This window comes from Orbicella faveolata, unplaced genomic scaffold (genome assembly GCF_042242905.1).
Source record: "Orbicella faveolata isolate gen_17 unplaced genomic scaffold, um_ofav_v1 contig_24, whole genome shotgun sequence".
NCBI lineage: Eukaryota > Metazoa > Cnidaria > Anthozoa > Scleractinia > Merulinidae > Orbicella > Orbicella faveolata.
In genome coordinates, this window is record NW_028301552.1 from 31,615,275 (window position 1) to 31,642,991 (window position 27,717).

Here is a 27,717-nt window from a genome sequence, read left to right on the forward strand (position 1 = left end):
AAAACGGCGTGTATGTCATTAACAAGCAACGCAACAGGGAACAACAACGTGATTTAAAAATATATGCACGAGAGGCTTAGAAAATTAATTTGTACGGAAGGGAATTCTAACCAAAAATTATACGGAAAAAGGGGCGGGGAAAGGGTTACAAGTAGGAACGCGGAGGGAGGCTTGGCTAAAAACGGATCGTGAAGGTTATTTAATGAAGGTTTCCTCGAACGAAATGGCTTATATGAAAGGGTTGCTAATCACTGAGAACAGGGTTACATCTGGTTTAAAAGAGATATTATTTTCAATCTGTTAATTCCAACGATATTCCCACTATTTGCATACAAAGGTCTTATTTGTCAAGGCTAAAAAGTAGACAAATGGGGTTACTAGTTACGTTGTATTACCAAACTAAAGACATCATAACCACACTTTCGGGGAACTTGTTTTCATGCTCGAAGTTAGGCACTGCATGTTTCTATTATATATGTTTGGAAATGTCCATATTACGCATGATTCACAGTCTAACCTGGCTGTACTCTGATCTGTCTGAGTCTGGGCATGCCCACGAGAAAGGGATATCCACTACTTATGAACCCTTCCTCTAGATTGACTTGCTGTCCATTGTACCATTCAGAGAGAAAGAGGCCTGGTACGAGCTTTTGCCGGGTCCAATTCCAAAAAGTTGCGGTGCTGTTGACTCGCTGTGCGATAAAAACAACATTGCACAACATTGATATGAGAATATTATTGCAAGAACCAGGAGGATTGCACCCAAAAATATCTTATTGAACGTTTGAGTCACCCAAATTATGATAGTTACTCGGCAGACTTACTGGCTACCGACCGACTGACTAACCAGCTGAGGTATTGATCCCTACGCCTGGCATACTTACTGACTGGCCGAGATATTGACTGACGTACTGGTCGACCGACTGACTGACTTGCCCATCGATCAACCGACCGACCGAGCGGTCGACCGACTGACAGACCGACCGACTGAGTGACCGACCAACTTACTGACCAAAAGACCGACGGACTGACTGACCTACTTACTGACTGACTGAGTGACGGACCGACCAACCGACTGAACAACCGACCACCTGACTGAGTGACGGACTGACTTCCCGACCGAGCGACCGAGCGACCGATTAACCAACTGACCGATTTATCGACTGACTGACTGACTGAATTAATGACTGACAGACCGACTGACGACTGACTGGCCGATCGACTGACTGATGGAATATCTGACTAACTGACTGACTGACTGATTGACTGACTGACGGAATGAATGAATGAATGAATGAATGAATGAACGAACGAACGAACGAACGAACGAACGAATGAATGAATGAATGGATGGGTAAATAATGAATAAATGAATGACCGACCGACCGACCTATTGACCAACTGACAGCCTAAATGACTGACCGACCTACAGACTGGTCAACTAATCAGCTGACCGATTGACTGTTGACTGACTGATAACAGGCTGGCAGCTGGCTGGTTGAATCGGCTGGTTCAATTGAACACCTACCTTATCAAATTTAACAAAAATATCCTTGAGTGATTTAGTAAGCTGGTATCTTGAGGTCTCCCTGTTTCCATAGCACACAACGAACAGTAACAGGACAAAAAACAAGAACAAGCTAATCTCCAAGATAGCGCGAAACATCTTTTGAAGTTTCGTCCTGAAAATTCGCGACTTTTTTAACACAGTCTCCTCTGGCGGTTGTACTTTATAATCTTCCTCGCACGGGTTCTTTTTACGAGGCAAACCATGCACTGGATCGTGTTTCACTGGTTTTCTAATCAATATTGACAGCAAAGAAGCAATTAGAACAACTTGAATGGGCTGCAAGATAATGACGTCTTGGAAGAAAGAGACGAGAATGGAAGTGAGCCACTCGTTGGAGATCTTGGCTCCCCAAGATAAGCTATAGAGCACAGTGAAGAACGCTGAAGAAAGAATTGCAAGAATACACATAATCCACGCTATATAAACAAAAAAATGAGGGAGACCCTTTGATAAATTTTCCTCTTCGTTATCGTTGTCTCCATGACGCTTGTTCTTTGGTTTCACGTTTCTAAAAACAGTTACAATAAATACATTCACTGGCAGCGCAATCATAGCGCTTTGGATTCCAATTTTCACTTGCGTCCAACTCATAGTCAATGGACCAAGTTGAAAAGTATCTTCGGCTTCCTCGCCAAAGTCGTAGAACATAGCGTTGGTAATCATAGCTAGGAAAAACACCGATATGCAACACGAGAAACGTTGCGTTCGAGTAAACAAGCTTTGTGGTGGTCTAGTAAGTACCGATATCCACAAATGTCCGTCGGCCAATCGTTTTGAAACCCTTGAAGAGAAGAGGCTTTTAAAGTTAGACGTTTCCTCTTTATTTGAAGTTTTCAGCTGAATTTCGACTTCTCCTCGACCCTTTTCAACCGCCAACCATCTGTTCGCGAGAAAGTGCCACTGCTCTTGCGTATCCATCTCTGTTATCACAAAGTCTCTCAAGAACCATCCAGGACTCTCCCCGCTGTTGTCGTGCCACACCTTAATTTTGTAGAGAGGTCCCAGGCGCCTAGGCAGAGACACGGTAAATGTATTTACACTCGCTCGAGCAAAGAACATCTTTTTGCAAGCGGAGTCGTTAAGTATGATCTGGTCACTGTAACAGTCCTCGCCATAGATGATTATTCCAACGTTAGCTGTGGTGCCGCTTCCCAACCATATTCCCGTCTGAATGGAGATGCGATAATGGTGCTGTCCTTCCTCCTCGCTATCGAGGAGATAAACATTTGGTATTGTCTGCAATAAATCGGAAGAGAAAATCAATAAGTTGGTAAGGCAATGCCGAGTAAAAGAACAAATCAGACGGACCAACTACTGCATGATCGACTTGTCGCTACTGACCTTAAAATCAACCGAATGACCGAACGACGACTGATTGAACTATCCAACAATCGAATTCAGTGAGTGAACGAACAAACGAATAAAGACGGTTTTTTTTAATCTCAATGCGTCTCCTAAGTCCTGTTTTATATTTGTCACCACTCTTATATTTTCAGGACATACCATTTCAAGATGTTTAAGATAACCAATATTTACGTTAGGGACCTTTCGAACATTTGTTTACTCCGCGCTGACTACAGCAGGGGAAAATGGAGTGAGGCTTGTGGTGGTTATGTGGTTGGCATATTAAAGGACTTCTAATGTTAAGGTACTTTAGGATTTTTGACTTATATTTGGAATGGAATATGGCCGTTATTTAGCTGCCACTAAATAAGTCTCTTTCACTGCTGGCCAATAATAGCGAGGCGAGTAAGGCATTAACAAACCACAAGCGAGGGACCGGGTTTTAGGAGAAAGTTTGCATACATGGACCTATACGCACAAGTCTATGTGACTTTTCCCGTGACAGGCATCACGAAACAATGTTTACAATAAAAGCAGCTTTGATGACTAACCTTCTGCTTATCTCGGCTGTCCGCTCGTCGAGTAAAGATGACGCCGATCGTGTAGAGCAAAAGCACGGAACACACTGTTGCTAGGACAACAAAGTTCTTGGTTTCTCCGAGGTCACCAAACTTACCAAAGACCGTTTTGAATTCAATTTTGTTCGGCTCCACAAAGAAATCGCCACCAAAAGCGGACAGATGATTGCACAGGCACAGAATGCTGCCCGAAACTGTTTCAGGCATAACCTAGAAAGAGGACGAAAGAACACCCCCACAGTCATCACTAGCTCTTTCTACCAAAGAATAATTGAAATTATTTTTCTTGGTAAAAGACGTTAAAACTATCACTTTACATTCAGGCAAAAAAATGCGTTCAAGGACCAGACAAGCCTCTATATTCCACCAAGAATCCTCAGTAGAAAGAATGAACTCAAAACAAGCGATTTGGATATAGCGACTTTATTGTCCTCAAAACCGCTTCTTTTAACTTTTGTGAATAAATTTATGGAGTGGCCGTTTTAAAGGAACCTTCCCTTCTTGAAAACCGATTTTTTGAAGTTATCATCTCCAACAGAAAACCCTTGTGCGAACTTAGGTACACATGACGCATTCTTGTAGATATAAACCAGAGTTGGTCTTACCTTGCAACCTTCGTCCGTCCACAGCTCTTTGACCTCAGACCAATAGAAACAACTTCCGATGTTTACAGACATCGTGTAATTCAAATCAGTACTGACATTATACTCCGATCTGAGAACGATGGGAACGGGAGTGGGGGGAGGAGGGGGGTCTTTTACACCAATACAAGAACGTTTCTGCCTTCTGCTTCTACTATCACAGTCAATGGATCTCCTTGGCCGCTCTTGGACGGAACCATTCATGGTTATCAGTTTCCCTTCATCTTGAAACATGACGTCGTAGGTAATATTCACGTAATAATGTATGCCAATGTAATGAATTCCAGTGTTCCCGGTATGAGAAGTGTTGAATGAGAACACATAGGGATCTTTGTTGCATTTCCGCTCCTCTTTCTTGCAAGGTAACACGATGGAAAAGTTGTGCTCCGTAGGCGTCGGGAAGTCAGAGGAACTCACATAGACACGCAGTGGTGTAGCGTGTTTCTCGGGATGCAGCTTCACAGACACCACATCGCCCTGGTCTGGTATGTTTATTTTATGATATTGTATGAGCTTAGACTCGTAAATGTCATAGCTCGGTTTAACAAAATATTGCACTGTATTTTTCGTCACATCGGCCGGTGAACCATTGCCAGAATTCTGTGGAATGTACAGATGTACTGGCTTCCTCAAGTCGGAGACGTTTAAATTTCTTTTGTCTTCTGTTTGAAGAACTACATCAATAACCCATGATGTAACTAAAAAGAAAACAAGGAAAATGAAGTAAAACCTGTCATTATTGTTGTATGAATGTATGTATGTTCGTTCGTTCGTTCGTTCGTTCGTTCGTTTGTCTGTTTGCTTGTTGGCTGTTTCATTCACGGTGCGTCAATGGTTTACTCAATATCATTTCTGGTTTGTTTTCTTCGCATTAGTAGCTAGGTAAAGTCTGCATCAGTGAGTCAAGTGGCCCATCACGTCGGTGCTCATCCCGTTTTCTGTAGCAAGAAGCGACTAGGAAAAAGTCTACTCCCCCTGGATGGGATGCTAGTCCATCGCAGCGATACCTCCGTACTAAATTCGGTGGTACGCATTTATACATCTGAGATGAGAGAGGCTCTGTGATAGTAAAATGTCGATCCGGAGACCAGTGCACTAACCATGATGCTACCGCGCTTCTACTTTCCCCTTAATAAGGACCAATTGTTTTTTTGTTCAATTGTTCGTTTGTTATTCATTCCTTTCCGTTCATTCTTTCGTTTGCCGCGTGTAAGCACAATAATGACATTTTATGTTTTTTATATATATATTTATATTCAAAATTTACTTGAAAAAATTAATTCAAGATAATTGAAAATTAGATTAAAATGATTTCATGGCATTCACCTTTAAATGCACTTTTGTGCCAGGTGTAAGGGTTCCCCTTAAATAAGACAATCTTCGAGGTGATGTCAGCCTTCTCCACTCCTTGTCTTCTGAATAGCCCTTTGTATAACGGTAGGATGAATTTCGTCTTTGCATCTCCTATCATTGTTTCGTTTTTCACGTTCTCCTGTCTGTACAAAACCATGGAAAGGTATCGACTGGTAATTACCACTGGTTCATCGTCACCTTTATCGACAACTAGGCAGTCTCGAAGTTTCCATATCGTTTTAAGAGCTTTCTGGGCAAATTTTTTGCTCTGTGATAGAAAACAAAACGCAACATTAAGCCAAATGTAAGGATTGATTACGCGACCGTTTAGCCCAGCAGCGCAGTGTATTATAGTGCGGGGCTTCACGAATGAAGCGCAATAAACAAGGTTTATTTCGGTGAAGCGTGCTGCGTTTTGGTAAAGTGAATTTGTCTCAGGTGCACCAGAGACGAATTAGTGCAGCAAAGGTGACAACAGTTAACTGCGGTGCAGTGACAAAAAAAAAACAGTGAAAAAAGAAAACTGCGGTGTAGTGAATAATTGGTGTGGTTCAGTGTACTGCAGAACAGTGCAGTATACTGTGTGTAGTGCAACGCTGTGGAATGCCTTACAATGCAGTGCGATGCAGTGCTGTTCATTGCAATGTAGTGTGCATTTAGGACAGGAAAGGTTAGTATAAAACGATTCGGTAGAGAGTAAACGCGTCCAGTCCTTTGAAGTGTATCAAAGACACTTAATATCACGATAATGCGACTCGAAGGTAAATGTATCAAATCAAAGCAAATACCCAAGTCAAATTCTCGTATGTATTTCAATACCTTTTCCTTGTCAATCTTATACCACGTTGTTTGCATCGAAACAACGCTAGCATCCTGAGAAGAGATATTCAAAATATTGCCCAGTCCAAGAAGCAGATTTTTGCTGACTTTTGTCAAAGTGTTGGCATCTTCCATGTTATTGTCCATGAGTTTGGAAAGAAGATCTGTCGCCTCGTCCAGACGCTCCAGAGCTTGTTCCTGAGTACCAAAAAACATTTTGTCTCAGAAGCGGAGAAGAATGCTATTAAATGATACTAAGCATAATTCCAGGTCAAAACTTTGAGAATATCGTTCTAATTCCCATCAACACTTTGTTTTTTAAAACATGCTGCATTAGGGGGCTGTTAAAGTTTGTGTTTAAACAAACGAAACTTCACGAATCTAAGCAGTACCTCTTAGTTTTGTCAAGCGAAATATCGTCGAGATTTAAACAATACCTCGGCGAACATTTGCCAAAAGTTCGCCTGGAGCGAAAGGGGTACGTGACCGCTTGGTATGGCGAAGAAGAATTACAGGCCCATCATTTCGACAAACGAAGGTACAAGTAGAGAAATTATTTCACTTCCTTTCCCTTTTGCTATCCCAGAGATCTCTGGAAAGGCGTGTTTTACATGGGATATTTATATTGATTCATTCTCGACATTGCCGTTACATACGTCTTTGGATATAAAGCAATAAAGACAAATAATTGCTCTAAGTCAACTAATTCCAGCGATTTAAACAAAAAGACAGTACCTGTGATTCTAGCGATATTTCATCTCTTTCTTTGGCTGCCATGGCTACCGCAGTGCTTACTTTTGTGAGAAGTTCCTTGCTGTCGATTTTGATTCTGCTCAATTCATCAATGATGTTGTCTTTTAACTAAACATGATCAAAACACTTGATTAAGGGTCGCAATAGAATAAAATATACCAGTGAGAAAAAAAAATTAAGAAAGAATTTCAATTCAGTCAGGTTTTTGTGCGCAACTCTCAGGTGTTAATTTATGTACCGTTAATTCTTGATTATGAGCTATTTAATTCGTATTTTACCGCTATCCAAGTGATAGTTCCAGATGCATTGCGGTCATACAATAGAGTTGCCCTTAAAAATGGATGGTTTATCCAAAGTTATTAGTTTCTACCTGTCAACCAGTGGAAAGAAAGTTGACCATGACGCCTTGCTTAATCGACGGAAAACGTGATGCCGTGCACAAATCATTTTGATAGCGTAGCATGTTTTGTCAGTACTTATTCATTGGATAGCGGTTTATCTCGGCCGGCGGATAGGACTATCCACTCTTTGAACGAATGGGCCTTGTGCTTGCGTCTTTTTTTTTCTTAAGGTAAAACTAAGCCCAGATTTTAAAAATGCAGTGCTCGCACAAATGATGCATACAAAACTAGGCGACCAAATGCGCGACATACACCTATGAAAACTTTTTTTGCCAGTGCAAGCAGAAAGATAGCTCACTAGCGAATCTGAAATCACAAGACCTAATACTAGAAGCTGTAGAATTTATCTTATGCACCCATCCACAGTATGTTTGTCCTATGATAATCTTAATGCAGTCTCATGTAATTATACTGACTTTTCGGACTTTCTCCTTTGATATTGCATGTTGGTCATTGTCATCTTCTCCCTAGCAAAAAAAGAAAAACCAGAATTAAAGCAACTAATTTTATCTCTGACTTCTCGAAAACCTCTTTTTAGATAAACAAGCAACTCAAATAGACTGGGCTACGATAGTAAAACGAGGACTAGTAAAACGGGGACACAGTGAAAAGGGGAAGTTCCGCGTTTCGCTTCCTCAAGCAGCCCAGTCCAGTTTTCGGATTATTGTTGTCCTCTCCTTTTCCCTGGGCAATGCTTTAATGCCACGCTATAAGCAATGTTTATCTGTGTAACGTTAAGTATAGCGAAAAAGGATATGATTTAAAACAATAGTTTTAGGATCCCTCTAACACAGCGCAGAAGGAGCAGACCAACCTCCGATCCACTTGAACGTCTTCTCTGCTCCAAGAGTGAAAGTACAGATATTGCCACGTCAGACGCTTCGGTAGGTTTATTGCTGTTTATGTAATTAGTGAATTTGTTACTTTCATTGTTAGCAATCTTGTCCAAGGTTCTGGCGACGTCTTCAGAGAATTTGTCCTTCACCTAAACGAAACAAAATAACACAGTTTTAAAGGTAACGGCAGTAGCTCTTGCCAAGAGAAGAGTAGAGAAAGGCATTCTTAGCAGGTCTGGCAATTTGGGCGGTAACTGCACCGGCAGTTCGTTTGATCGCTGAAAATTCCCAGCCTACCTTCACTGCCACGCTGCTGATGGTCAAATCTCCAAGTGAATCCTTGACGTACACATCCACTCTTAACTCGAAATTATCAGCCTTATTACCAACAGGAAGGTTTGTCGACAGTGTGTTCTTTCCAGTCCCCACGTTTGGATAATTGATTATCAAACCATCGCTCGTGTTGTAGCGAAATTCGTAATTTAAGGGCTCGTCCTCGTCACTCCAGCCCAAGCAAGAGATATTGAATATAGTCTCTACAGCGTAACCTTCGTTTGGCGTCACAAAACATCCACTGTTGCGATCAGTGATAAATGGCGGGGAATTCAGAATAATTTTTTCATCGTATTCTTCTTTGATGACTTCATTTTGTACACGAATTGCAATAACTGCCCTTATTTTGTAATGAGGATTCCTTGTTTTTGAAGGGTAAACATCCGAAGAGAAATCTTTTACAACGAAGGTGCTTGATTTTCTCCACCAACGGCTGTTCACCGTAGAGTTGAGTGTGTGGATGCTCCATTTTGTTTTGATGATACGATCACACAGTTTGCCTTCACATTTGGGCTCGATCCTCAATGTTTTGGACTGAAGCACTTTCTTTCCACAATTTGCACGGCACCTCGGGGAAAAAGGAAACAATAATTACTTCATGTACTGTATATGAAGAAAGCTCAGATTTGAAATTGCTCTCTCTGTTTTCACGAAAATGAGCGAAGAGGCTCATTGTGTAGTGAATAACTTTAAAAAGGAACTTGGCGTGGTACATTTTAGAGGTAATGGCTTCAGGTTTTTTACTGAACTGGTACTATATATCATTTTCACTTAGATATGGTTATCTCTACATCAATAACCATCTTGGGGGTGTTTATTAACGTCTGTGTAATCGTATTTAAAACTGAGCCATCAGATTAACAGGCAGGGCCGGGTTGTTCGAAAACCGGTTAACGCTAACCCAAGAGTAAAAGTTAACCAAGTATTAATTTTTCTGGTATAAAAATGTTTTCTACCGCTTACGTTTTGTGTATTTTGAGCTTAGTCAAGCGCAAAACTGAAGGACCAACAGTACAAACAGAAAACCTCACCGAAAAGTTACAAAACTGAAATCAAAATTCTTGTTAATCTTGGGTTAGCTTAATTGGGCTTTGAACAACCCGGCCCAGGTGTGCAAATCACTCAGCTAATGAGAGAGGTTGTCATCCGATGTGATACGTTCGCCACGAACAAGTGTTTAAAGGAGCCCAGACAAGGTTTTTTGGCCACGTACAAATTGTCTTTAACTTGAGGGAAACCTGAAAACAGTAGTTTACTAACATAGAAAACACCAAAGACATAATGAGCTGACCACAGAACACTGAAAAACTCGCCTGCTCAGACTAAATTGTACATGCATAGCAAGTTCCTTTCATTATGGTTATGTTGGATGAGTTAACGGAGTTGTAAAAATATACCCACGACATCACTTTGCATTCTGTTGTCTGAACTTTTTACTCTAAACGAAGTCACTCCGTTATTACTGTGGAACTATTCATAACTAATCATAACAAATCGCTACATCATTTCTCACCTGAAAGTGAAGTTTACAGACGGAAGGACCTTCAAGGTGTGAATTGCCTTCCTTATCCGTGTTCCTTTTGACACAACGAGTTTAAAGTCATAGAGGTGATTTGATCTCAGTCTGTTAACATTAACGAGGAAAATTTTTCCGTCTGAAACTGTCCTTGCATATGGGCATGTTCCTTTAGGAAACTCTTCATCCTTCTTACTCTTGCAGAACCAAGTGAAGCTCAACTCTCCTTCAGCGAAACTGTCGGGGTCGTGTGACTTAGAAGCGTCCAAAAATATCTCGCCGATTCCTCTAGCAGCTTTCATTGGACCTTCTATCTTCGCCACTAGCTCTGGTTGGTCAACTTTCAGAAGAATAAAGCTCTCTAATGTTTTTCTCCGTAGTTCCTTGACATGAGCAGTAAACCTCACATATAAATAGACAGGATAACAATCCGTGCAGTTAATACGAGGGTTCAATACCTGCTCTATCCCCTTGCCGAGTTCTTGAAATGGCGAGGGAAAATCTCCCACAATTATGGACGTCTCCCAAAGTGACGCTTGGATCGACATAGGCTGTGGATGGCAGAAGGTTATAACCGGTGAGAGCGTTAACTGTGATATCGTTAAGACTTCCTTTGCTAACGCTTTAGTTCCATCCACATGGATATCAGCATCAGGGAAAAAACAACTGAAGTTTCCTAAAGAAAACAAAAGGGAGAACTGTTATTTGGAATAACGCCATACTTTCCAACGTTTCGACCGGCCTGAAATATTTTTCTTATGAAGGGAAATGTAGACACTAATTATAAATGGCCAAAACTATCCTAATTTCCAAACATAGCTTACGTTTCGGCGTAATACATACACGAGGCCAGTACTGTAAGATAATTCCTCGAAGAATCCATCTTCGATGGCCCTTTGGGCCGAATTTCAAGACTTTCTATTTTAATTTGGTTAAATTAAACCATAAGCTTTGTTTTTCTTACCTGGAAAGGAGACGTCGACCTCTGGTTTAAATATGCTGTCCGTCGAAACGACAGAATTCTCCAGTTTACCAGCAACAAAGCGAGCGGCCTCTTTAATGCAATGTATCTCAACCTCAGCTAACACTAATGGTCCGACAGAATCCCTACTCAATCTGATACAGCAAACAGTAAATCTTCAATACTTTAAAAACTGATCTTATTACTTGTAGCAAGCAACAGATCGTTTTACAAAGGCAAGAGGGAATGGAAATCTAATTTCAGTTTCCTGGAGAAAGGACATATGGATATAACTTTTGGTTTTCAATTTCAAGGGGCTGAGCGAACTACAAAGCTTCTGCAAGTGGAAGACATTTCAAGTAGCAAAAGAAAGATCACCTAAAACATCTTTGTCAGTAAAGGAACTTTAACCACGTATTTTTGAACTGAATACAGGTAAAATAGGAAGATGTTCTTTTTTTCCACGCCACTATGTTATTTACATTGTACCGAGCGTTTTTTACATTGTACGAGTTTCACGAGTACACAACTCCATTCAATACAAGGCTTACTTACCGAAAACGTCGCAATTTCACTTGAAGGAATCCTGGAACATTTCCGATGAGGCGTTGAACCTAATGGGAAGGTAAAATTTATCAGCCGTTTTCACCGGCAGTCTTGACTGACGTCCTAAAGAGCATTAAACAATATCACCAGGCAAGCGAAAAAAGGAACATGTACCCTTTTTATGCCAAGTTATATCATTATCGTGATCATTGCAATTCCAATTTCGTTTTGTAGTTTTGACAGTTTCAGAATTCGGTATTCCAGCCCAATGGCCCCGTAGTGCCGTTTTCCCACTGCACCATTTACATGGTCCTTCCTAGTTTCATTCAGATGAATGAACGGCTATCGAAGAATTGTTGGGAAATAATGCTGAGTATCATGTGATGGAATACCATCCCCTCAGGTGAGAGCCTAATACTTTATGCTACAACCAATAAACCCAAAATCAAAATCCCTTTACCTCGTCTGTAATGTCAGCTGACCAGGTTTGGTAATCTTCACTTAATTCATCCGCAAACGCAAGAGTGAAAAATGCACCATGATCAGCTATTTTGAGCCTCGCCAGAAAGTAGTAACCTGTAGATTTGGATGGATAAGTAAACAATGTAAAACACGGGAATCTGAAACTATATATAAAAAAACTGGCCGAGGGATACAAGACTTTTATGGCTTAGTTTTTAAGGATTAAGTTTAGTAATTTACTGCCCGGCTTTAATTTCACAGTTATGGTAATTTCGTACACTAATATTTTTAACAGGAAAAATTGTATTTTTCATTTTTAGTGTCGTAGTATGACTTATAACTAGTTGGCATGAAAGTATTAGTTATTTTAAGTAAAGAAATACATGTGCTTACCAGGTGCACATCCATAAAGTTCCATTCGCAAGCCCGCATTATTATTCCAGGTCAGCGGCACTAACATAACCCTTGATGTTAGAACAGGAAGTGGAACGTTGTGGGGCTCAACTCCATTACTGTCGACATTTCCTCTGAATTCCTTTAAACACAAAAAATCAACTTTTAAAATTAAATTGAGATTCACTTCTTGTTTTCTATTATTGTTACTTCAATATTTTCATAATAAAATATAGCATATAAAACGCGGTGATTTTTGTTCAGCTTGCATCATCATCTACTGACTCTTGCCCGTTATTTTAACGTTATAAACGACGTGATAAAAGCCGGTCTGCTGTCACAGGTCAGTTTCTGGCGGGAATAAAGTTGCCTGCAAATGTATTCAAAGAATGCCTGAACGCTCAGAAATTCATTCTGGTTTGTTTTAAGGTAAGGGAAATGCTTCTAAATGCCATCCTCTTAGAATGGAAAAAGTTTCATTAATTTGTTTCAGTAATTTTATGATAGCTTTCAAGATAGATCAGAGCAACAATCGAAACTCATTTTCAACCGTGAACTTGAGAAACATTTAGCTTCCATGGCTTACACACCTCTTAAAGCGATTTTAACGGCATGACAATAGTGGCGAATGTTTTTTTTTAATTTAAAGTGGGATAAAGCAAAGCAGTCTTCTGAGAGCAAAATAATGACAACTGTGGCTTTGCATCTTTAGGACTTGCAGAGCATATACTTTATAGCCGACTTGCTAGAGAGAAGTCATGCTCTATAGAAAAAGGCTTGTTATATTTGAGCTAAATTGGAATTGTTTTATTGTACTTTCCGGACTTTCTGAACAATATTGCTATTATTCCTAGTAGATATTATTTCGACCCATTGACTGATTTATCAGAGCGAGACCCACGTAAGGAGCAAGACACTTGTTGACACCCTAAGCCTCCACCGCCCACAGAAGGAGTAGTGTGACATTTATGATGAAAATCATGACTTCCGCATTGATCCAGTATCTTCGAAACGGTCACATTAGAAAGTGGGGTTTGATGGCACAGGAGGACAATATATCTTAGTCCGTAAACGGTCTTAAACATAGCAACATAATCAAAGGAACGCTTGGGTTTAATTCAACTGCAAACCTTTTTTCATCAGCAAGGGCTAATGAATGGAAGCACTTGACCTTTTAACCGTTTCTCAGCACTTACTACCAAAGTTATAGCCCTAGGTAATTCAAACTAAAAATATACGCAATCGCTTCTACGGAGTTTAGGCTAACAATGCAATTGCAACCATGTCTAAAGTGATAAACGATGAGGAGCAACTATATGATTACACCGTCTGGTATTAAACGTTTTTCCGTTGGGTGTGCAGCACTCTTGCTTTCTCAGCAAACGGCAGGGGGTTAAATCCCCTTAAGAAACCCTAAGCTTAAATTGAAACTGCTGTTCATCAGCTGCTGCCAAGATTATAAACTACAAGGTGAATAAAAAAAAAGGCTTTTTTCGTTATAAAGATAAGCCTCAATGACAAGTGCGAATGCATTCGCACTTTTGGCGGTGTGCAAGATGATGGGGAACCTAGCTAAAGTAACCATAAGTAATGCTGGACGTAAAATCAAGATCATCAACCTCAAGCTGCTCATCAGTTGTTAACAAAGGTTTCTTCCCATTATAAAGATAAGCGTCAATGACAAATGCAAATGCATCCTCATCTTCGGCAGTGTGTCAAATAATGGCTATGTCTGTGCAGCAGACGTAAAACTGAATGTAAAACTGTTTCTTACTAGTTGATATCAAGATTATCAACCTCAAGCTAAATTAGCAAAGGTTTTTTTTTTTGTTTGTTTTTCATTATAAAGATCAGCATCAATTTCAAATGCAACTGCATCTTTTGGCACCAAGTAGGATGATGGCTACGTAGCACTGAACTGTTCCTCATCAGTTGATGTCAAGACATTTAACCCGAAGCTAAATTTACCAAAGTTATTCTATTTTTCATTATAAAGATCAGCCACTTCGTAAAGTGCATCGTTGGCGATCCGTCAAATGATGACTATGTTGGGGAACCTAGCATAGAACTGAATGTAAAACTGTTTCTCACCAGTGGATAGCACGATTATCAACATCAAGCTGAATTTACTTCATCCTTTATAAAGATCAGCCTCTTTGACAAATGCAAATGCATTCTAATTTTTGGCGGTGTAGGTGGCTATTATAGGTTGAGGAACCTAAAGTGAAACTGAATGTAAACCGTTTTCTCTTTATTGTTTGTCAAGATTATATTTAACCAGAAGCTGGATTAATTGACAAAGGTTTTTTTCATTAAAAAGATCAGCATCGATGACAAATGCAAATGCATCTACATCTTTGGCGATGAGTCATATAATGACAATGTTGGGGAACATGAACTAAAACTAAACGTAAAATTGTTCCTCGTCAGTAGACATCAAAATTAAAAACCCGAAGCTGAATTACAGAGGTTTTTTCATTATTAAGATCAGCATCAATGACAAATACATCTGCATCCTTGGCAGATGCAGATGATGGTTATGGCGGGGAACCGAACGTAAAACAGCACATAAAACTGTTCCTCATCAGTTGATGTCAAGATATTTAACCCCAAGCTAAATTTACCAAGGATTTTTTTTTTTTTTCAGTAGAAAGATCAGTCTCTTTGACAAATGCAAATGCGTCTGCATCTTTGACGGTGCGTCAAATGATGGCTATGCTGGGCTAACCTACCCTTAATGTCCCAAGTTATTCCTTTATTCACGAGTTGATTTTTAGGGCTCTCGAATATCGGAAATTGTGAAATTAAGCCTCTTGTAGATGAATCTCCTCCTTGAGTCAGCATCAGTTGAAGTTAATAAACCATCGTGTTCAGATGCACACTGAATCTGCGGCCTTACAATGAATCCAAGCCAGTTACACCAGTAATCATTAACTTTCTGACTCAGACTATAAATTAAATACAAACGACGATCATTTCATGAAGCTTCATTTGGAAAACCATTTTTTACAAAAATCGGCATAAGAAACAATAACAATTAAAAAAGAAGTTTTCAGGCTCCTGTTGGGCATTATTAGCTATAGCTTGCTTAATAATGGGAAAAGGCACAAATTATTGACGCCAAAACTCACTGGCTAGATTAAAGTGGAAATGAAAAATTGCGTAAATAAATGAATTCCAAATTTTGCGATAATACTTTTATTATCGTGCATTATTAGCGATTAATCGTGATGTCAAATAAGCCCTGATATCGCGTTGCTAAAACTACCAGAATGAATTATTTTTATGTTCTTTTTCTCCATTAATATATCTCTTTATTTGCACTGGCAGTCAAAGCATAATTGTGGAAATTTGTATTTGAAAAGGAAAAAAAGACATGGGGTGCTGATTAAAACACAATTCTTAAAATTTGCATTTGAAAACAAGGAAAGATGAAGGAGGTATGCTGTCATGAAATTGCAGTTTTTGACGTCTGCCAGTTATCATTCGCTCGAAACTCTTGCTCTTCAACATACTTTGAATCCACCGACAAATTTTAAATGTCATTAAAAACAGTGAGATGAAAACGTAAAATTCATGAAAATTTGAAGAAATCCTTGATTTAACGATCAAAGAAGTCTAAACATCTTTTAAATAAACACTTCAATCTGAGCAATGCAGACATTTTTGATTGCTTGAAGATTCTGGAAGATGGATGGCAAAAAAGCAACAATGAAAGACAGCTCATTTATGCTTAGATAAAATGCCACTGATGAGATAATAGGAAAATATTGGCTTATCAATAAAATACTAAGACTACCTAGGTTTACTGCTGACTTAAATTAAAAAATTCAACGACCTTTCGCTCGGTTTTTTACTTTAATCAGGACACTTGTTGGATAAATTAGGACGAACCTAAAAACAAAACAACAAAATACAAGTATTAGCTTACCTTGATATTTCCGCTTCTCTCTCTGAAGGGAAAAAACTCGTTTCCATTTGAATACATCAATGTGTACTTAGTGACCCACTCCTGGGCTTCTGTGACACCATATCCTTGAGTAGCAACACCCGTTATCACAGTTTCGTTTCGTAACTTGACCATGATCCAAGTCTCGTTGGACTCAGCAGAACCATCGCTTCGTGATCTTTGTTCTGCGCGATATCCGTAGTAAGGCCGCCGTTTCAGGTTAAGCCTTGCTCTCTGAGGTCCATAAGTGTTGAGATCCCCGTCAAAAGATGGCGAAGCACTTAGATCACTGTCTGGTATAGCACCGGATTCCATTCCAAGCGGAGATCTACAATTAACTGGAGGGAGGAAAATTACAAGCACAGGACTCAAGTTTTAATATGGCTTTGGTCGAAACCTACTCTATGAAATTCGAGGCAGAAACTTTACGGTTTTTAGAATCACTTTAGAACTCAACCTAACACCATCTTACCGATTATTTCTGGTATCCCGATTGGCCTATGTCGAACTTTTGCTAATACGAATGACACCAACAAATTGCAAAGGAGAACTAGTCTCATCTTACAACTTTCAAGTTTATAGTCGCTATCTCGAAGACGCACATAGTCTGCCGAAACCTGGTGAGATGTCTTGCTATTTTCATGAAAGGAAAAAACTTTATTATAATAGAAGATATTTAATTGGTGGAAAATCACTTCCCGTTGTCAATAGCAACTTGTCTGTAGAGGAAACTTCGTCATTTGCCGGTCATGTGAAAAAGATACTGCAAACCTAGTATAAAACAGCAGAAGTGGGTTTAATGTTGCCAGAGGTGATTTCAAATGCCACACAGTTTCGAAAGCGTCGAACGGTCGTTTACACCTGCCGCGAAAGTAGTTCATAGCTTTTTGACCACGCTTCTTTTTGAGCTAAAAACTTTGTTTGCACGAGCTTCTGTTATTCAATAAGACGACGCAATTTTAATTTCCAAGTTTCTTTCACTCCTATAGATTGTAGGTTTGACGGTAGGATGGGGCCATTGTCCTTCGCTGGCGTTTGTCGACGGTATGTTATTAAATAGCTGCACGAGCTTAGAATGCTCTAAAACAACCACCTCTGAAAAGTCACGAAGGAAAAAGTTTAAACAGTACATTTTGGCAAAATCAGGAAAATTTGAAATTATGCGATGAAAGATTGCAACTTTCATATCTTGTTTTCGTTTTGATTGATTGACGACGAGTAAGTCTGACTCGAAAAAATATACACCTGTTTAATATTAAGACTTCAACCCCAACTTTGAACCATTTTCCATCTAGAAATGTCAAGAAGCAGAGCAAAAGGGCGGATATCGGGGCGACTCTTATAGAACTTTGTTCCAAAATTTAAACAATTTATCAGACCAACTTTGTAAATGAAGATATATTCTTTAGACTACTGAATGGAATCGAACTGTTCTGTGTAAATAATTATATTTCATAATCAGAAATGCGCCACTGTGTGAATGAATTCAAAGCCTGGCGGTGGTCCAGTGCAAGACTGATGTTTCAATAACCTGGACGCCAACATATTAAGTTGCAAGTTAGATGTGACCATGATGTGACCAACGTAAAAGCTGTAAGTTTACTACTAATTTTTTGATTAACACAGAAAGCTTAATAACTTGGTAATTTAAATTTGGCACTCCTCACCACGACTGACGTTTGTAAATGTATATGAATACACATATCGCCTGCATTATTTTAGGTTTTTTTTTTTCTTTTCATTTTTTTCCACTTTCAACATAGATCTCTTTAATAATTGACACGAGTCTTTCTCAAGCTGAGATATTAATCAGGTTAGGGGGAGTAATATCAAAAGGAATAGGAGAGATTCTCAGTAAATGCGCTATCGAACCTACCTTGACTTTTTGCTAATATGAATTTTCCTGATAAGGTTTACCTTTCTTCATTTTGAAAATAAATAAAAATAAATAAATGAAGAACTAAATAGATAAATAAATAAATAAATATAAACTATCTTATGAAGGTAAATATTGGATTCAGTCTACAACTATAAAAACAACCGTGTATTACCCGCTGTGACGAAGATTACCCAAGGTCACGCGTTTTTCCAATTACTAGGGAGGAGGGAGGTAGTAAAATGTTCTATTGAAACGTGCTTGATTTCACAAGAGTAGATACCATGACAAAAATAGCAACATTTTCAGTACAAAAATTATAAAAGAAAGAGGATATTGAAATTATTCATTGCAATAGGACATTTGATGAAACTGATATGAGAATGGCTCATCCATTGCGTCGGCTGTCTTTACATTTCCGAAAACTGAACATGTGTCTTACTTCAAAACGGTTGAAAAGCAACACTGACACGAAAACAGGAAGGAAATAATACTCAGAGATCGTTAACAACGAATATTAAATATGCAAATATATTTCATACATTCATTATGTCAATAACAGATAGTCCTTCATAAAATGATTTTAATCATAAATTCTTAAGATGACTACTCTAAACAGTCTTTAAAGCTCATATTTCCAGCCGTTTCCAAAGCAGTATGGTTAGTACTTGCGAGCTACTTCTCGTCCAAGGGATATACCTTTTTTGCTAAAGTGAACTTTTGGTTCGCGTTACTCGTGCCCTATAGCCCAAGTGAAGTAGCCACCAATCTACTTTAAATCAGTTACATCACAGTAAGGCTAGTGAGATCCGTTCTTCAGTTCGCCTAATCCAAATAAAGCGTATATTAACCAATGTTCCCCCGCTACATAAAATGTCATGATAAAAATATGTACATTTGTAATGCAACCATAATTACAATTCACTGCAACATTGACTCTTTACGAACAATAATTACTAGGAATAACAGAAAAGTTAAAGAGACTGATAGAATGCACCGTAAATGTACGTAGGTGCTTTTTCTGCAGTTGCAGCTCTAAGCCGCTAACTGATTTGAATTGACTATTTCGGCATAGGATGCAATTTCATCCTAGCACAATTTTGAAGTATTTCGAAAAAATTACTCTTAAGGGCAAAATTTCTGCTGCCCAGGGTTAAGAAAACAGTAAACAAAACAGCTCAGAGCAGTTTTCCGGAAGCAAAGCTCGCGATGAAATCCTTGAGAAACGGAGGTCTGATGTATACTCAGGCAAAGCAATGTGATCATATCAATGATGATCTTCGATGCCCAACTAAACGAACGACGACCTTGAATCGATTTTCCGCTGTTTTTGCATGTAAATACAAAAAATTCTAAGTTATAGAAACTGATAAGATTTAAATAAGAAAACGCCAGAATACTGCAAATCGCATCGTAGGTTTTGACAAAGCTAGAGAAAAAACAATTTCCTCAGAGAAACAGATGTCTAATGTCATAATTATACCCCTGCACTGCCTACTTGTGAAGCCAAACTATCATGCAAACATGTGACGTTCTCAAATCAAATCTTTCTATACGTGTATACCAGAGCTTTTTAAAAACAATCAGTTGTATTCGATTTTACAATTTATGTTGCATGAAAACTTGCGCACTTAATTAAACACAAATCGTTAAACGCGTTTTTTGAACACGGGAAAAAATATCGTTTCATCATATAGAGCGTCCAAACCGACGGTTCGGCACGAGAAAAATCTGGGTCTATAAACTAGCATGCTATTTAATTTCTGGTTATCTTATGCGTTATGTCGAGAAGTCTTTAACTTAGGAAAAGGGCAACGAAGCCCACATGGAGTTCATACACTTTAAGGTCTTGATCACAATCTGAAGCTGAGATTGATTTACAAAAGTGCTGATAACATATTTCTAGACTGTTCTAATTTACAGTCAAGTGGAAAAGAAATGCTTCGATTTCAAAGCACTTGACCGCAAATGGCTGAGGTCGTTATTAATGATTTGTTTTTATACCCAAGGACAAGCAATCACAATCTGTTAATGGATGTTTGCAAACATCATTTAAGTCAGTTTACATAAATTTCCGGAAATTATCTTTGTGTGATCTATGAAAGGTAAACAATATTTTAAGCTTATTTGATCAAAACAACGACTCCAATGAGACTAAGAAAACACAGTAATATTTGTGTCCTTTGATTTCTTATTATTTGTTTAGTCATTTGAGCGGAAAATCTTTCATTTTAAGCCATGTTATAAAACGCTATCTAATGTAACCATGCGTTCACTTCTAAGAATTCGAAAATAATTTCTATAAATCACTTCTTTAAGGTCTACGTCATTAGCATTTTAATTTCTATTAAGGTTAAAGGGATGACAAAAAACAAATGTAAAGTGACTAACCTAGCAAGTCGTAACATTTGACTCCACAGAAAACTGTTAACAGCAATATCAGTGAAATCTCAACAGCAACAGCAACAAATCCCATCTTTCAAGGATTATTAGCAAACAGAGAAGTATTCTCCGTTCTCTACCTGTGTATTAAAAGCAAACATGTATAGGAAAAAGCAATTAATTATCCAAGGACTAATTACAAGTGGCAACGAACTTTGCATAGAAGGAAGTGAAACCCACCACCCTTTCTAAGACAAAGCCATTTCTGAATTCTTTCTATTGTTGTATGTGAGAACTATACGTTTATGAATACGTTAAGCATTTTCCTACTCTGTGATAATAATGGCATGATGTCTCCTTTCGCTGTCTCCATGAGTGACTAACCGTAATATTACTCGGTAGATGAACATGTTGTGTACAGGTCAGCAGAAACATCGTCAAAATTAAATAAAACAGCCTTCTATAGAGGGATACTTTCTTGATCTTACACAGATAAACTGAACTGACCATTTCTTATTTACCAAATGAAAGATGTCCTTAAGAGGCAAAAACAAAATTGACTTAATTACTACACATAGCTCTTTTCCTTTCTTAAGCAAAATGAAAAGAACCTTTCCGACGACGGACTAAGCCAGGAGGCCTCCCTAGTTTCTTAAGTCCTCCTCTGACCTCTCGCCCTTTAATAGACTCGACAGGAAGTACACTTGACAAGACTCAGCTGTAAGCGAATGGTGAAATAAAGTCATAGAGGCATACACTAAAATGCCATTTTAGTGACCGTTTGAGGCGCTAGTAAAAAATTGCGTAATGTAAAACGGATATCGAAACGTTATTCCAAGAACCAAAGTGGACACGGATTTCAGGGAAAAAGGTGACTGTATTCTTCAGGCTGCTTGAGAAAACTTTAAAACAGGGCTCAATAGTGTTCCCGATACAATGCCAAATTGCGAAATCGCCATTATTTCTTTTGCTATTGCTCAATGTAGAATGTTATGGCAGCGACTACAATTTTGATTCAAGTGTAAAATTTAAAGCAGAGCAGATTACATAATACCCAGTTCCAAAGAGGCCCATTTCCCCGTTTTGCTTTTGTTCCTGACAAGAAAAGCAAGTTATTATAATATTCCAATGCTACAGGTGGACTGGCTCCGCGCTTTCAAGAATCGGATTACTTTCACGGATATAGTTTTTCAAGTTGTTGTCATCGTATGAAAGAGGAGAAATATGTTACCTTACACACCAGGCGTGCGGTGACAAAGAGGTATATCAGTGCATATCAGTTCAGCAACTTGTTTCCAAACCCTTCTAGTAAGATACCAGTTAATAAAAACCAATATTCAGTATTGAAACATGAATATTCACTTTGCCTGGATACCTCAGAAGTACAAATTTGAATTTTTTAAGTGTTGTAGCACGGAGCAAAAGGGCAATGGTATGTGTTATGACAAATAAACGCACAAGATAAGTCTTCTTCGTGGATGGCGAAACGACTGACGCAAACAGGACCAAATGTAGATTTAATAGATAACCATCGGTAGGGATCATCTCTTCATTTTCTTGTCTTAAAATTTCCAATGTATACCCGTGGATATAATGCAATAATTGAAGACTTGAAATATTTACAAAATTCCTACCGTGAATTGATTCGATTTTGAAACTAAATTTTCTTGTTTTCACGCGGTCAATTTACCTGCAAAAGTTCCTGTTAGATAGGTTTTCATTTTTTTTGCCAAATAGCCGGAGGGAAAGACAAATCTACGAAGAGTGAAAATACACTGCGAGAAACAGATAAAGCCTTTTACGAATTACTAGTTGAAAGAACTCGTTGACAAATTCCTTATACACTATACAACTAAAAGCAGTACATGTATATGTCTTTGGGAGGAAAATAAACTCCGTGTGGTGCATGGAATACGTTGCTCATGCAACACAAACCAGCCAACTATATTATATACACTTTTGGCCAAAGGAAATATTCCTAATCTAGTTATATCAGCATGAAATATTGCAAGTGCTGCGATAAGGGACCTGTACACGTCAGGAATACTTCAAACATGGTGATAAAATGCCTTAATGTAACCTTATTTTTACTTTCTGATACCTCTTTACGATAGTTCGAGAAAGATTTGCAAAATGAAACGGAAAGTTTGGCAAATACTCATTTCTCGACTCTACAAAGCGCGATTGGTATCTTAAAGAGAGAAAGTCACGATATATTTCCTTGAAACTGTTATAAATTGACGAAATCGTCCGATCCCTAAATTTATGTAATAAGAACTTAAATAGCTCTAACTAAATGATTAAAAGCAATTTCTTGAAGAACGTCCACTCTGCAGCATCATTTTTTCAAAATTTCAGCGATTTTTGAGCCAAACTTGAACTTTCGAAAAAACTGACAGCCTGACGCTTTTTCAAAACATCAATATCGCAATTCGTTTCCATCCTCGCTATCGTTAGCCATCCCCACTTTCTAATGGATTCTAATCAATTGTCGAGTACTACTCTACAAAATAAAACCATTATTGTTCAGCTTCCAATGATCAATATTGTTTTTGAGATTTCCAAAATCATGCTAAAAATGGTGGCAGTGTCCCTTTAAAATAACAATTATTCTAATCTTTAATGGGGGCTAACATTTGGAATAACACATAAAATTGCCAGTTTCATGGAGACCCGTATTATATCGATGAAATTTCTACAACAAACAGCAAAAACGTTAAAAGAGCAAATCGTAGAGTGCGTCATGTATGATCGCTAAACTGAACTGGTAGAAAGCCAAGGTATATAGAATTTTCATTTCCATTGCATAATTATTAATTTAGTTTACGCAAAAACGGCAGCAAAGAAATTACTGACGACTAATTTCAACTGACTTGCGCAGTAATGTTGGAAGGGAAAAGGTCTTAGTTTTCCAAAAGGAAATGCCTTCTTCGTTATCAAGGGGACAATTTATTGCTACTGGGTCAATTTTCCTTGAAAATGTTATCATTTTAAGATGTTTCCAAGTCGCCTTTCCCGCAAGGCAATTCATCGTATTCGGTCAAGGGGATCCGAAAAATAAAAATTTCTATAGGTGGTCAATAGTTTCGAAAACGCTGTTTCTCTTTTGTAGTACATCATCCACTGCGTCGCTTTTCGTAAACGCTGGCGTCACGAGAGCCTTTATATCGCTGGCTTAAGTACTCTACGCATGTTGAGTACAGACACTTTCTTATTCTATATCGTTTTTCATGTAACGCTTTAGTGCGCGAGCAAAAACGATTCCAAATTGATAGTGTCAAAGAAAGCTGATTTGGATGCCATTTTGATTCGAAGACTCCGTTTTCAAACCAAAATTGATAAGTGTGGTTCAAGCAATTTAATGTTCAGTGATGTATGAAATTTAGCACTGCCTCATTTTTTTCTTTTTTTTTTTTTTTTTCTTTTTTTCTTTCCTTAATCGATGTAGGTTTTGGTATAAATAATTATTTGGTTGTTACGCTGTATAAACATTTCCAAAGATATGTGAATATAACTCGCCGGGATAGTCAGAATGTTATAATTGTCTCCAGTTATAAGCAGAATAAGAAGTTAAAGCTCTTAAAATCAAATTCATAATTTGACGCGTATTCCTGCTATAGATGTAGCAGCATGTGAGTCCCGAAGCTATTTATAGCAATCTTGCTCCAAGGGAATTGAAATTGCATTAATTACCATTTCGATATTCATAGTGTCAAGATGTTATCAGCTTGGGCTTTCGCTGTTCAGTTGCTCATTAGTTTCTTCTCGTTTATCTATGTTTTAAAATATTATTTTTTCCTTGAAAAGATGTTTAGCGTAATGTCCAATAACTGAAGTTTGCGGCCTGCATATTATATGTATGTACTTGTTTTGAACTTTTTTTTTTTTTTCGGGCTCGCTATTATTTTTGCACTGTGGTATTCGTTGCAATTTTTATTGATGCTTGCCCTAACTGAAAGTAGTCGAGAGCAGCCGTTTCTCTTTTTCGCTGCGCAGAAACATGGGCATTAGCAGTTCATAATTTGGCGTTTTCTAACTCGTGAAAGTTTAAGAAAAAACGTTTACGAAAAAAAAAGGGGCACCAACAAGTTTCCCCAGCACTAAATATGTAACGGCTATTTTCAAATTCGTTTTGGCCTGCCGAATTGTCAGCTGTACACATAGAAATACGCAATTAAAAACTATTATTCAACGGTGCAAAACGTCACTATTTTGGTGGAATAACCATCTTGACGCAAGCTAATTTGCGCGCTGCGAGCTATCTGTCCGACGATCTCGTCAACCCAATTAATAAACAATAGAGCTGGAGCTGGTCGTCAACGAGCTCAAAAACCATGCGCTTTTTGCACGAAAGGCTTGACGCAGAATAATGAAAGTTCAAGTCATGTGAAAGTCTTAGAAGTGAGCGAAAATTTCCCAATAATGCCAATTTTTTGTTCTTCATCTGCACACCCAGGCAGATTTTAGACAAGGTCTGTGTAAATAAACTCAAAGGTGTGAATGTGCCCAGAATAGATTTTTGTCACCCAAGAATATACGCATTCATTTTTAATTAGCATAATGTTCATGACTTGGTACAAAACTAAATTTTTCGTAGAGTCACATTATAGCCTTCATCAGCCAAATAACTCCATTTCTAAACAGTCAAAAGTTTAACAACATCCAATAGTCGACGATGAAGAGAAAATAAAGCTTAAAGCCAAACGTAACTAATGCACGCTAGACGCTTATATTTTTACAGATACAGGTTTTCTGTATGTGAACGGACAGTAAATCCAGCCGATGAAACCTGCAGTAGAACCCAGATTTCTTCGTCTCTTCAAGATGTAGCCCTCGGGTTTGTTAGTTCTGAATTTTAGGAAGTCCTTTTTATGGGTGTTGGAGGCTTTTCTATAAAGTTTCCACATGCAACCATTTCGATGTTGTAAGACGACACAAATTCAAGTTAAACTTACTTTTTCTTTGTTGTTTGATCCTCGTCTGAGTCCTTTATCGACTTGATCTGCTGTTGGTAAGCATATATAAGCGTAAGCTAAATACTGACTAGAGTGCTGCACGACAAAAACGATCCTTGAGGCTGGTTTTTGCTAGAGCATAAGCACAAGCATAAGCATGAGCATAAGTATAAGCACAAGTGAAAACAGCCGCGACATAATCATAAGCATAAGCAGAAACATAAGAAGAACGAACCCACTTATTTTTCTTGTGCAGTTTTCACTACTAACCCGCTCGACATAAGCATAAGCATAAGTACAAGAAAAACGAACAGTTCTGTTTTTTCTTAGGCTTATGCTTATGCTCATGTCGAGCGCGTTACTAGTGAAAACTGCACAAGACAAATAAATGGGTTCGTTCTTCTTATGCTTATGCTTATGCTTATGCTTATGCTTATGTCGCGGCTGTTTTCACTTGTGCTTATGCTTATGCTTGTGCTTGTGCGTATGCTCTAGTGAAAACCAGTCTTTACGGCGCTCGCAAGAAATTGTAAACGTCAAAATAAGGATGAGAACATCCCAAAAACATTTTCCCTTACCTCTGAGGACGGATGAACTACGACGAAAGATATTGTCAAAAAAAGTTTCACGTTGTGGACTCAACGGGAAACAGCACCGACTTACGCTCGCAACGGGAAGACGACGGGAAAGCAGAGCACAAAAGAGCACAAAAAGCCAAATGAGCACGCGCCGCAGTTTTCGATGACGTCAGACGCAACTGTTTCCTGTCCTTGTGGCTTTAGGGCTCAACTATTAATATATAACCCAGGAAATACAGGTTACATGTTTTGTCTGCAAATGATAGCAACTGATTCCTGTCCTTTTTGCTTCAGGGTTCAACTATAAATATATAACCCAGGAAATACAGTTTGCATGTTTTCTCTGCAACTGAAATCATTCAAATTTTGGAGCTGCTTATGATAATAAAAAAAAAAAACGAAACTATAGCACATTATCATGAGCCGCGGTCTAAAATAACATCTGGCCCCGGTTGTTCGAAGGTTGAATAACACTTTTCACCGGATAAATCGCTATCCAGCGGATAAGTGTTCACAAAACAAACCACGCTATCCAGCAGCCACGCCATCCGCTGGATAGTGATTTATCCAGTGAATAGCTTTATACACCTTTCAAACAACCAGGGCCAGAAGAGTAATACAACCATTAATGCTTCAAAAATACCCCACGGAATACTCCCTTATATGGGCCACGTGTCTAGGTAATTGTACACGTGTCGCCAAAGGGTACGGTGTTTGAGTTGTTTTGGGTTAAAATAGGATATAGAATTTAGCCATTTTGGTCTGAATACGGTATGGTGAAAGTGAAGAATGATCATCGCAGTAAATTTTCCAATTTACTGAATATATACTTGACATCAATACGGTGTGGTTTTTGCACTCTGTCCCTGATTCAGGTATGTTTTAGACGAAGCCACTTCTTGAAAATTATTATAGTCATTATGATTAATACGACAAAATCGTACATTGTACAGTTTTAGAGGCTGTCTTAATGAAAGCATATAAACATTATTGGCCGTTAGGACTGGAGAACTGATTATAAGGAAGGTCTAGTGAAAGCGTATTGATTGAAGTGTAAAGTTTGAAATGAGGCATCCGATTTTGGGTGGGTTCCGAAACAAGGTAGGCAAAATCGCAAATTTAGGACAGAAATACGGTAAGAGTTTCCAGAAGCTCGCTGCAACTCCCCTCCCCTTTCCCCCGCCCAATGTTTCTGGGAGAACCCCTCCCCCCTAGCCGAAATATGAATGTAAAGCTCTCTAATACTCTTGCTCAGAGTCGAGCCACCCGGGTAACCATCAGCCTGTGTTTTTTGAGTGAACGGTGTGGACTGAGCTCATTGTGTGTAAAATGGTTCCGTTGTCAAGGGTGCTTACCATTTACAAAAACCATCCGGTTGGAAATTTCAGGCATAAAGATTAAACAATTGAATGCGACGACGGGGGAAAGAATCGCTATAAAGTATATCCACATCAGTTAGAGAGACTTAAAA

At 38.6% G+C, this 27,717-nt stretch overlaps 2 protein-coding genes across 2 annotated transcripts in view; both read right to left on the bottom strand.

The window, feature by feature from the left end:
• LOC110065004 (polycystin family receptor for egg jelly-like) overlaps positions 1 to 10,835 on the bottom strand; it is a 13,381-nt gene extending 2,546 nt beyond the window's left edge. Inside the window, exons 1-11 of the mRNA XM_020772104.2 lie at positions 10,142 to 10,835; positions 8,593 to 9,196; positions 8,274 to 8,444; positions 7,876 to 7,926; positions 7,041 to 7,166; positions 6,306 to 6,503; positions 5,460 to 5,754; positions 4,098 to 4,831; positions 3,466 to 3,702; positions 1,529 to 2,806; positions 518 to 692 (exon numbers count right to left, since the gene is read on the bottom strand). Of these exons, the coding sequence (XP_020627763.2) occupies positions 518 to 692; positions 1,529 to 2,806; positions 3,466 to 3,702; positions 4,098 to 4,831; positions 5,460 to 5,754; positions 6,306 to 6,503; positions 7,041 to 7,166; positions 7,876 to 7,926; positions 8,274 to 8,444; positions 8,593 to 9,196; positions 10,142 to 10,692 (4,420 nt within the window). The 5' untranslated portion in view covers positions 10,693 to 10,835. The remainder of the gene's footprint in view (positions 1 to 517; positions 693 to 1,528; positions 2,807 to 3,465; positions 3,703 to 4,097; positions 4,832 to 5,459; positions 5,755 to 6,305; positions 6,504 to 7,040; positions 7,167 to 7,875; positions 7,927 to 8,273; positions 8,445 to 8,592; positions 9,197 to 10,141) is intronic.
• A 369-nt stretch (positions 10,836 to 11,204) lies between these two features.
• Positions 11,205 to 26,643, bottom strand: LOC110064979 (lactadherin-like). The gene is made up of 7 exons (XM_020772081.2): positions 26,247 to 26,643; positions 25,669 to 25,718; positions 20,723 to 20,853; positions 16,438 to 16,793; positions 12,507 to 12,648; positions 12,112 to 12,227; positions 11,205 to 11,719 (listed from the first exon to the last, which is right to left on the bottom strand). Exons 3-7 carry the CDS (start codon positions 20,805 to 20,807, stop codon positions 11,657 to 11,659), a joined length of 762 nt encoding a protein of 253 aa, XP_020627740.2. The 5' UTR covers positions 20,808 to 20,853; positions 25,669 to 25,718; positions 26,247 to 26,643; the 3' UTR covers positions 11,205 to 11,656.
• Positions 26,644 to 27,717: the final 1,074 nt, after the last annotated feature.

Excerpts from the sequence above, each read along its gene's own strand:
- LOC110064979 (XM_020772081.2), bottom strand. The coding sequence starts at position 20,807 with ATGGGATTTGTTGCTGTTGCTGTTGAGATTTCACTGATATTGCTGTTA. Across the intron at positions 12,649-16,437 it reads AGAGAAGCGGAAATATCAAG|GAATTCAGAGGAAATGTCGA; the intron begins GTAAGCTAATAC and ends TTGTGTTTAAAG. Across the intron at positions 11,720-12,111 it reads CAGCTGACATTACAGACGAG|GTTCAACGCCTCATCGGAAA; the intron begins GTAAAGGGATTT and ends CCTTCCCATTAG.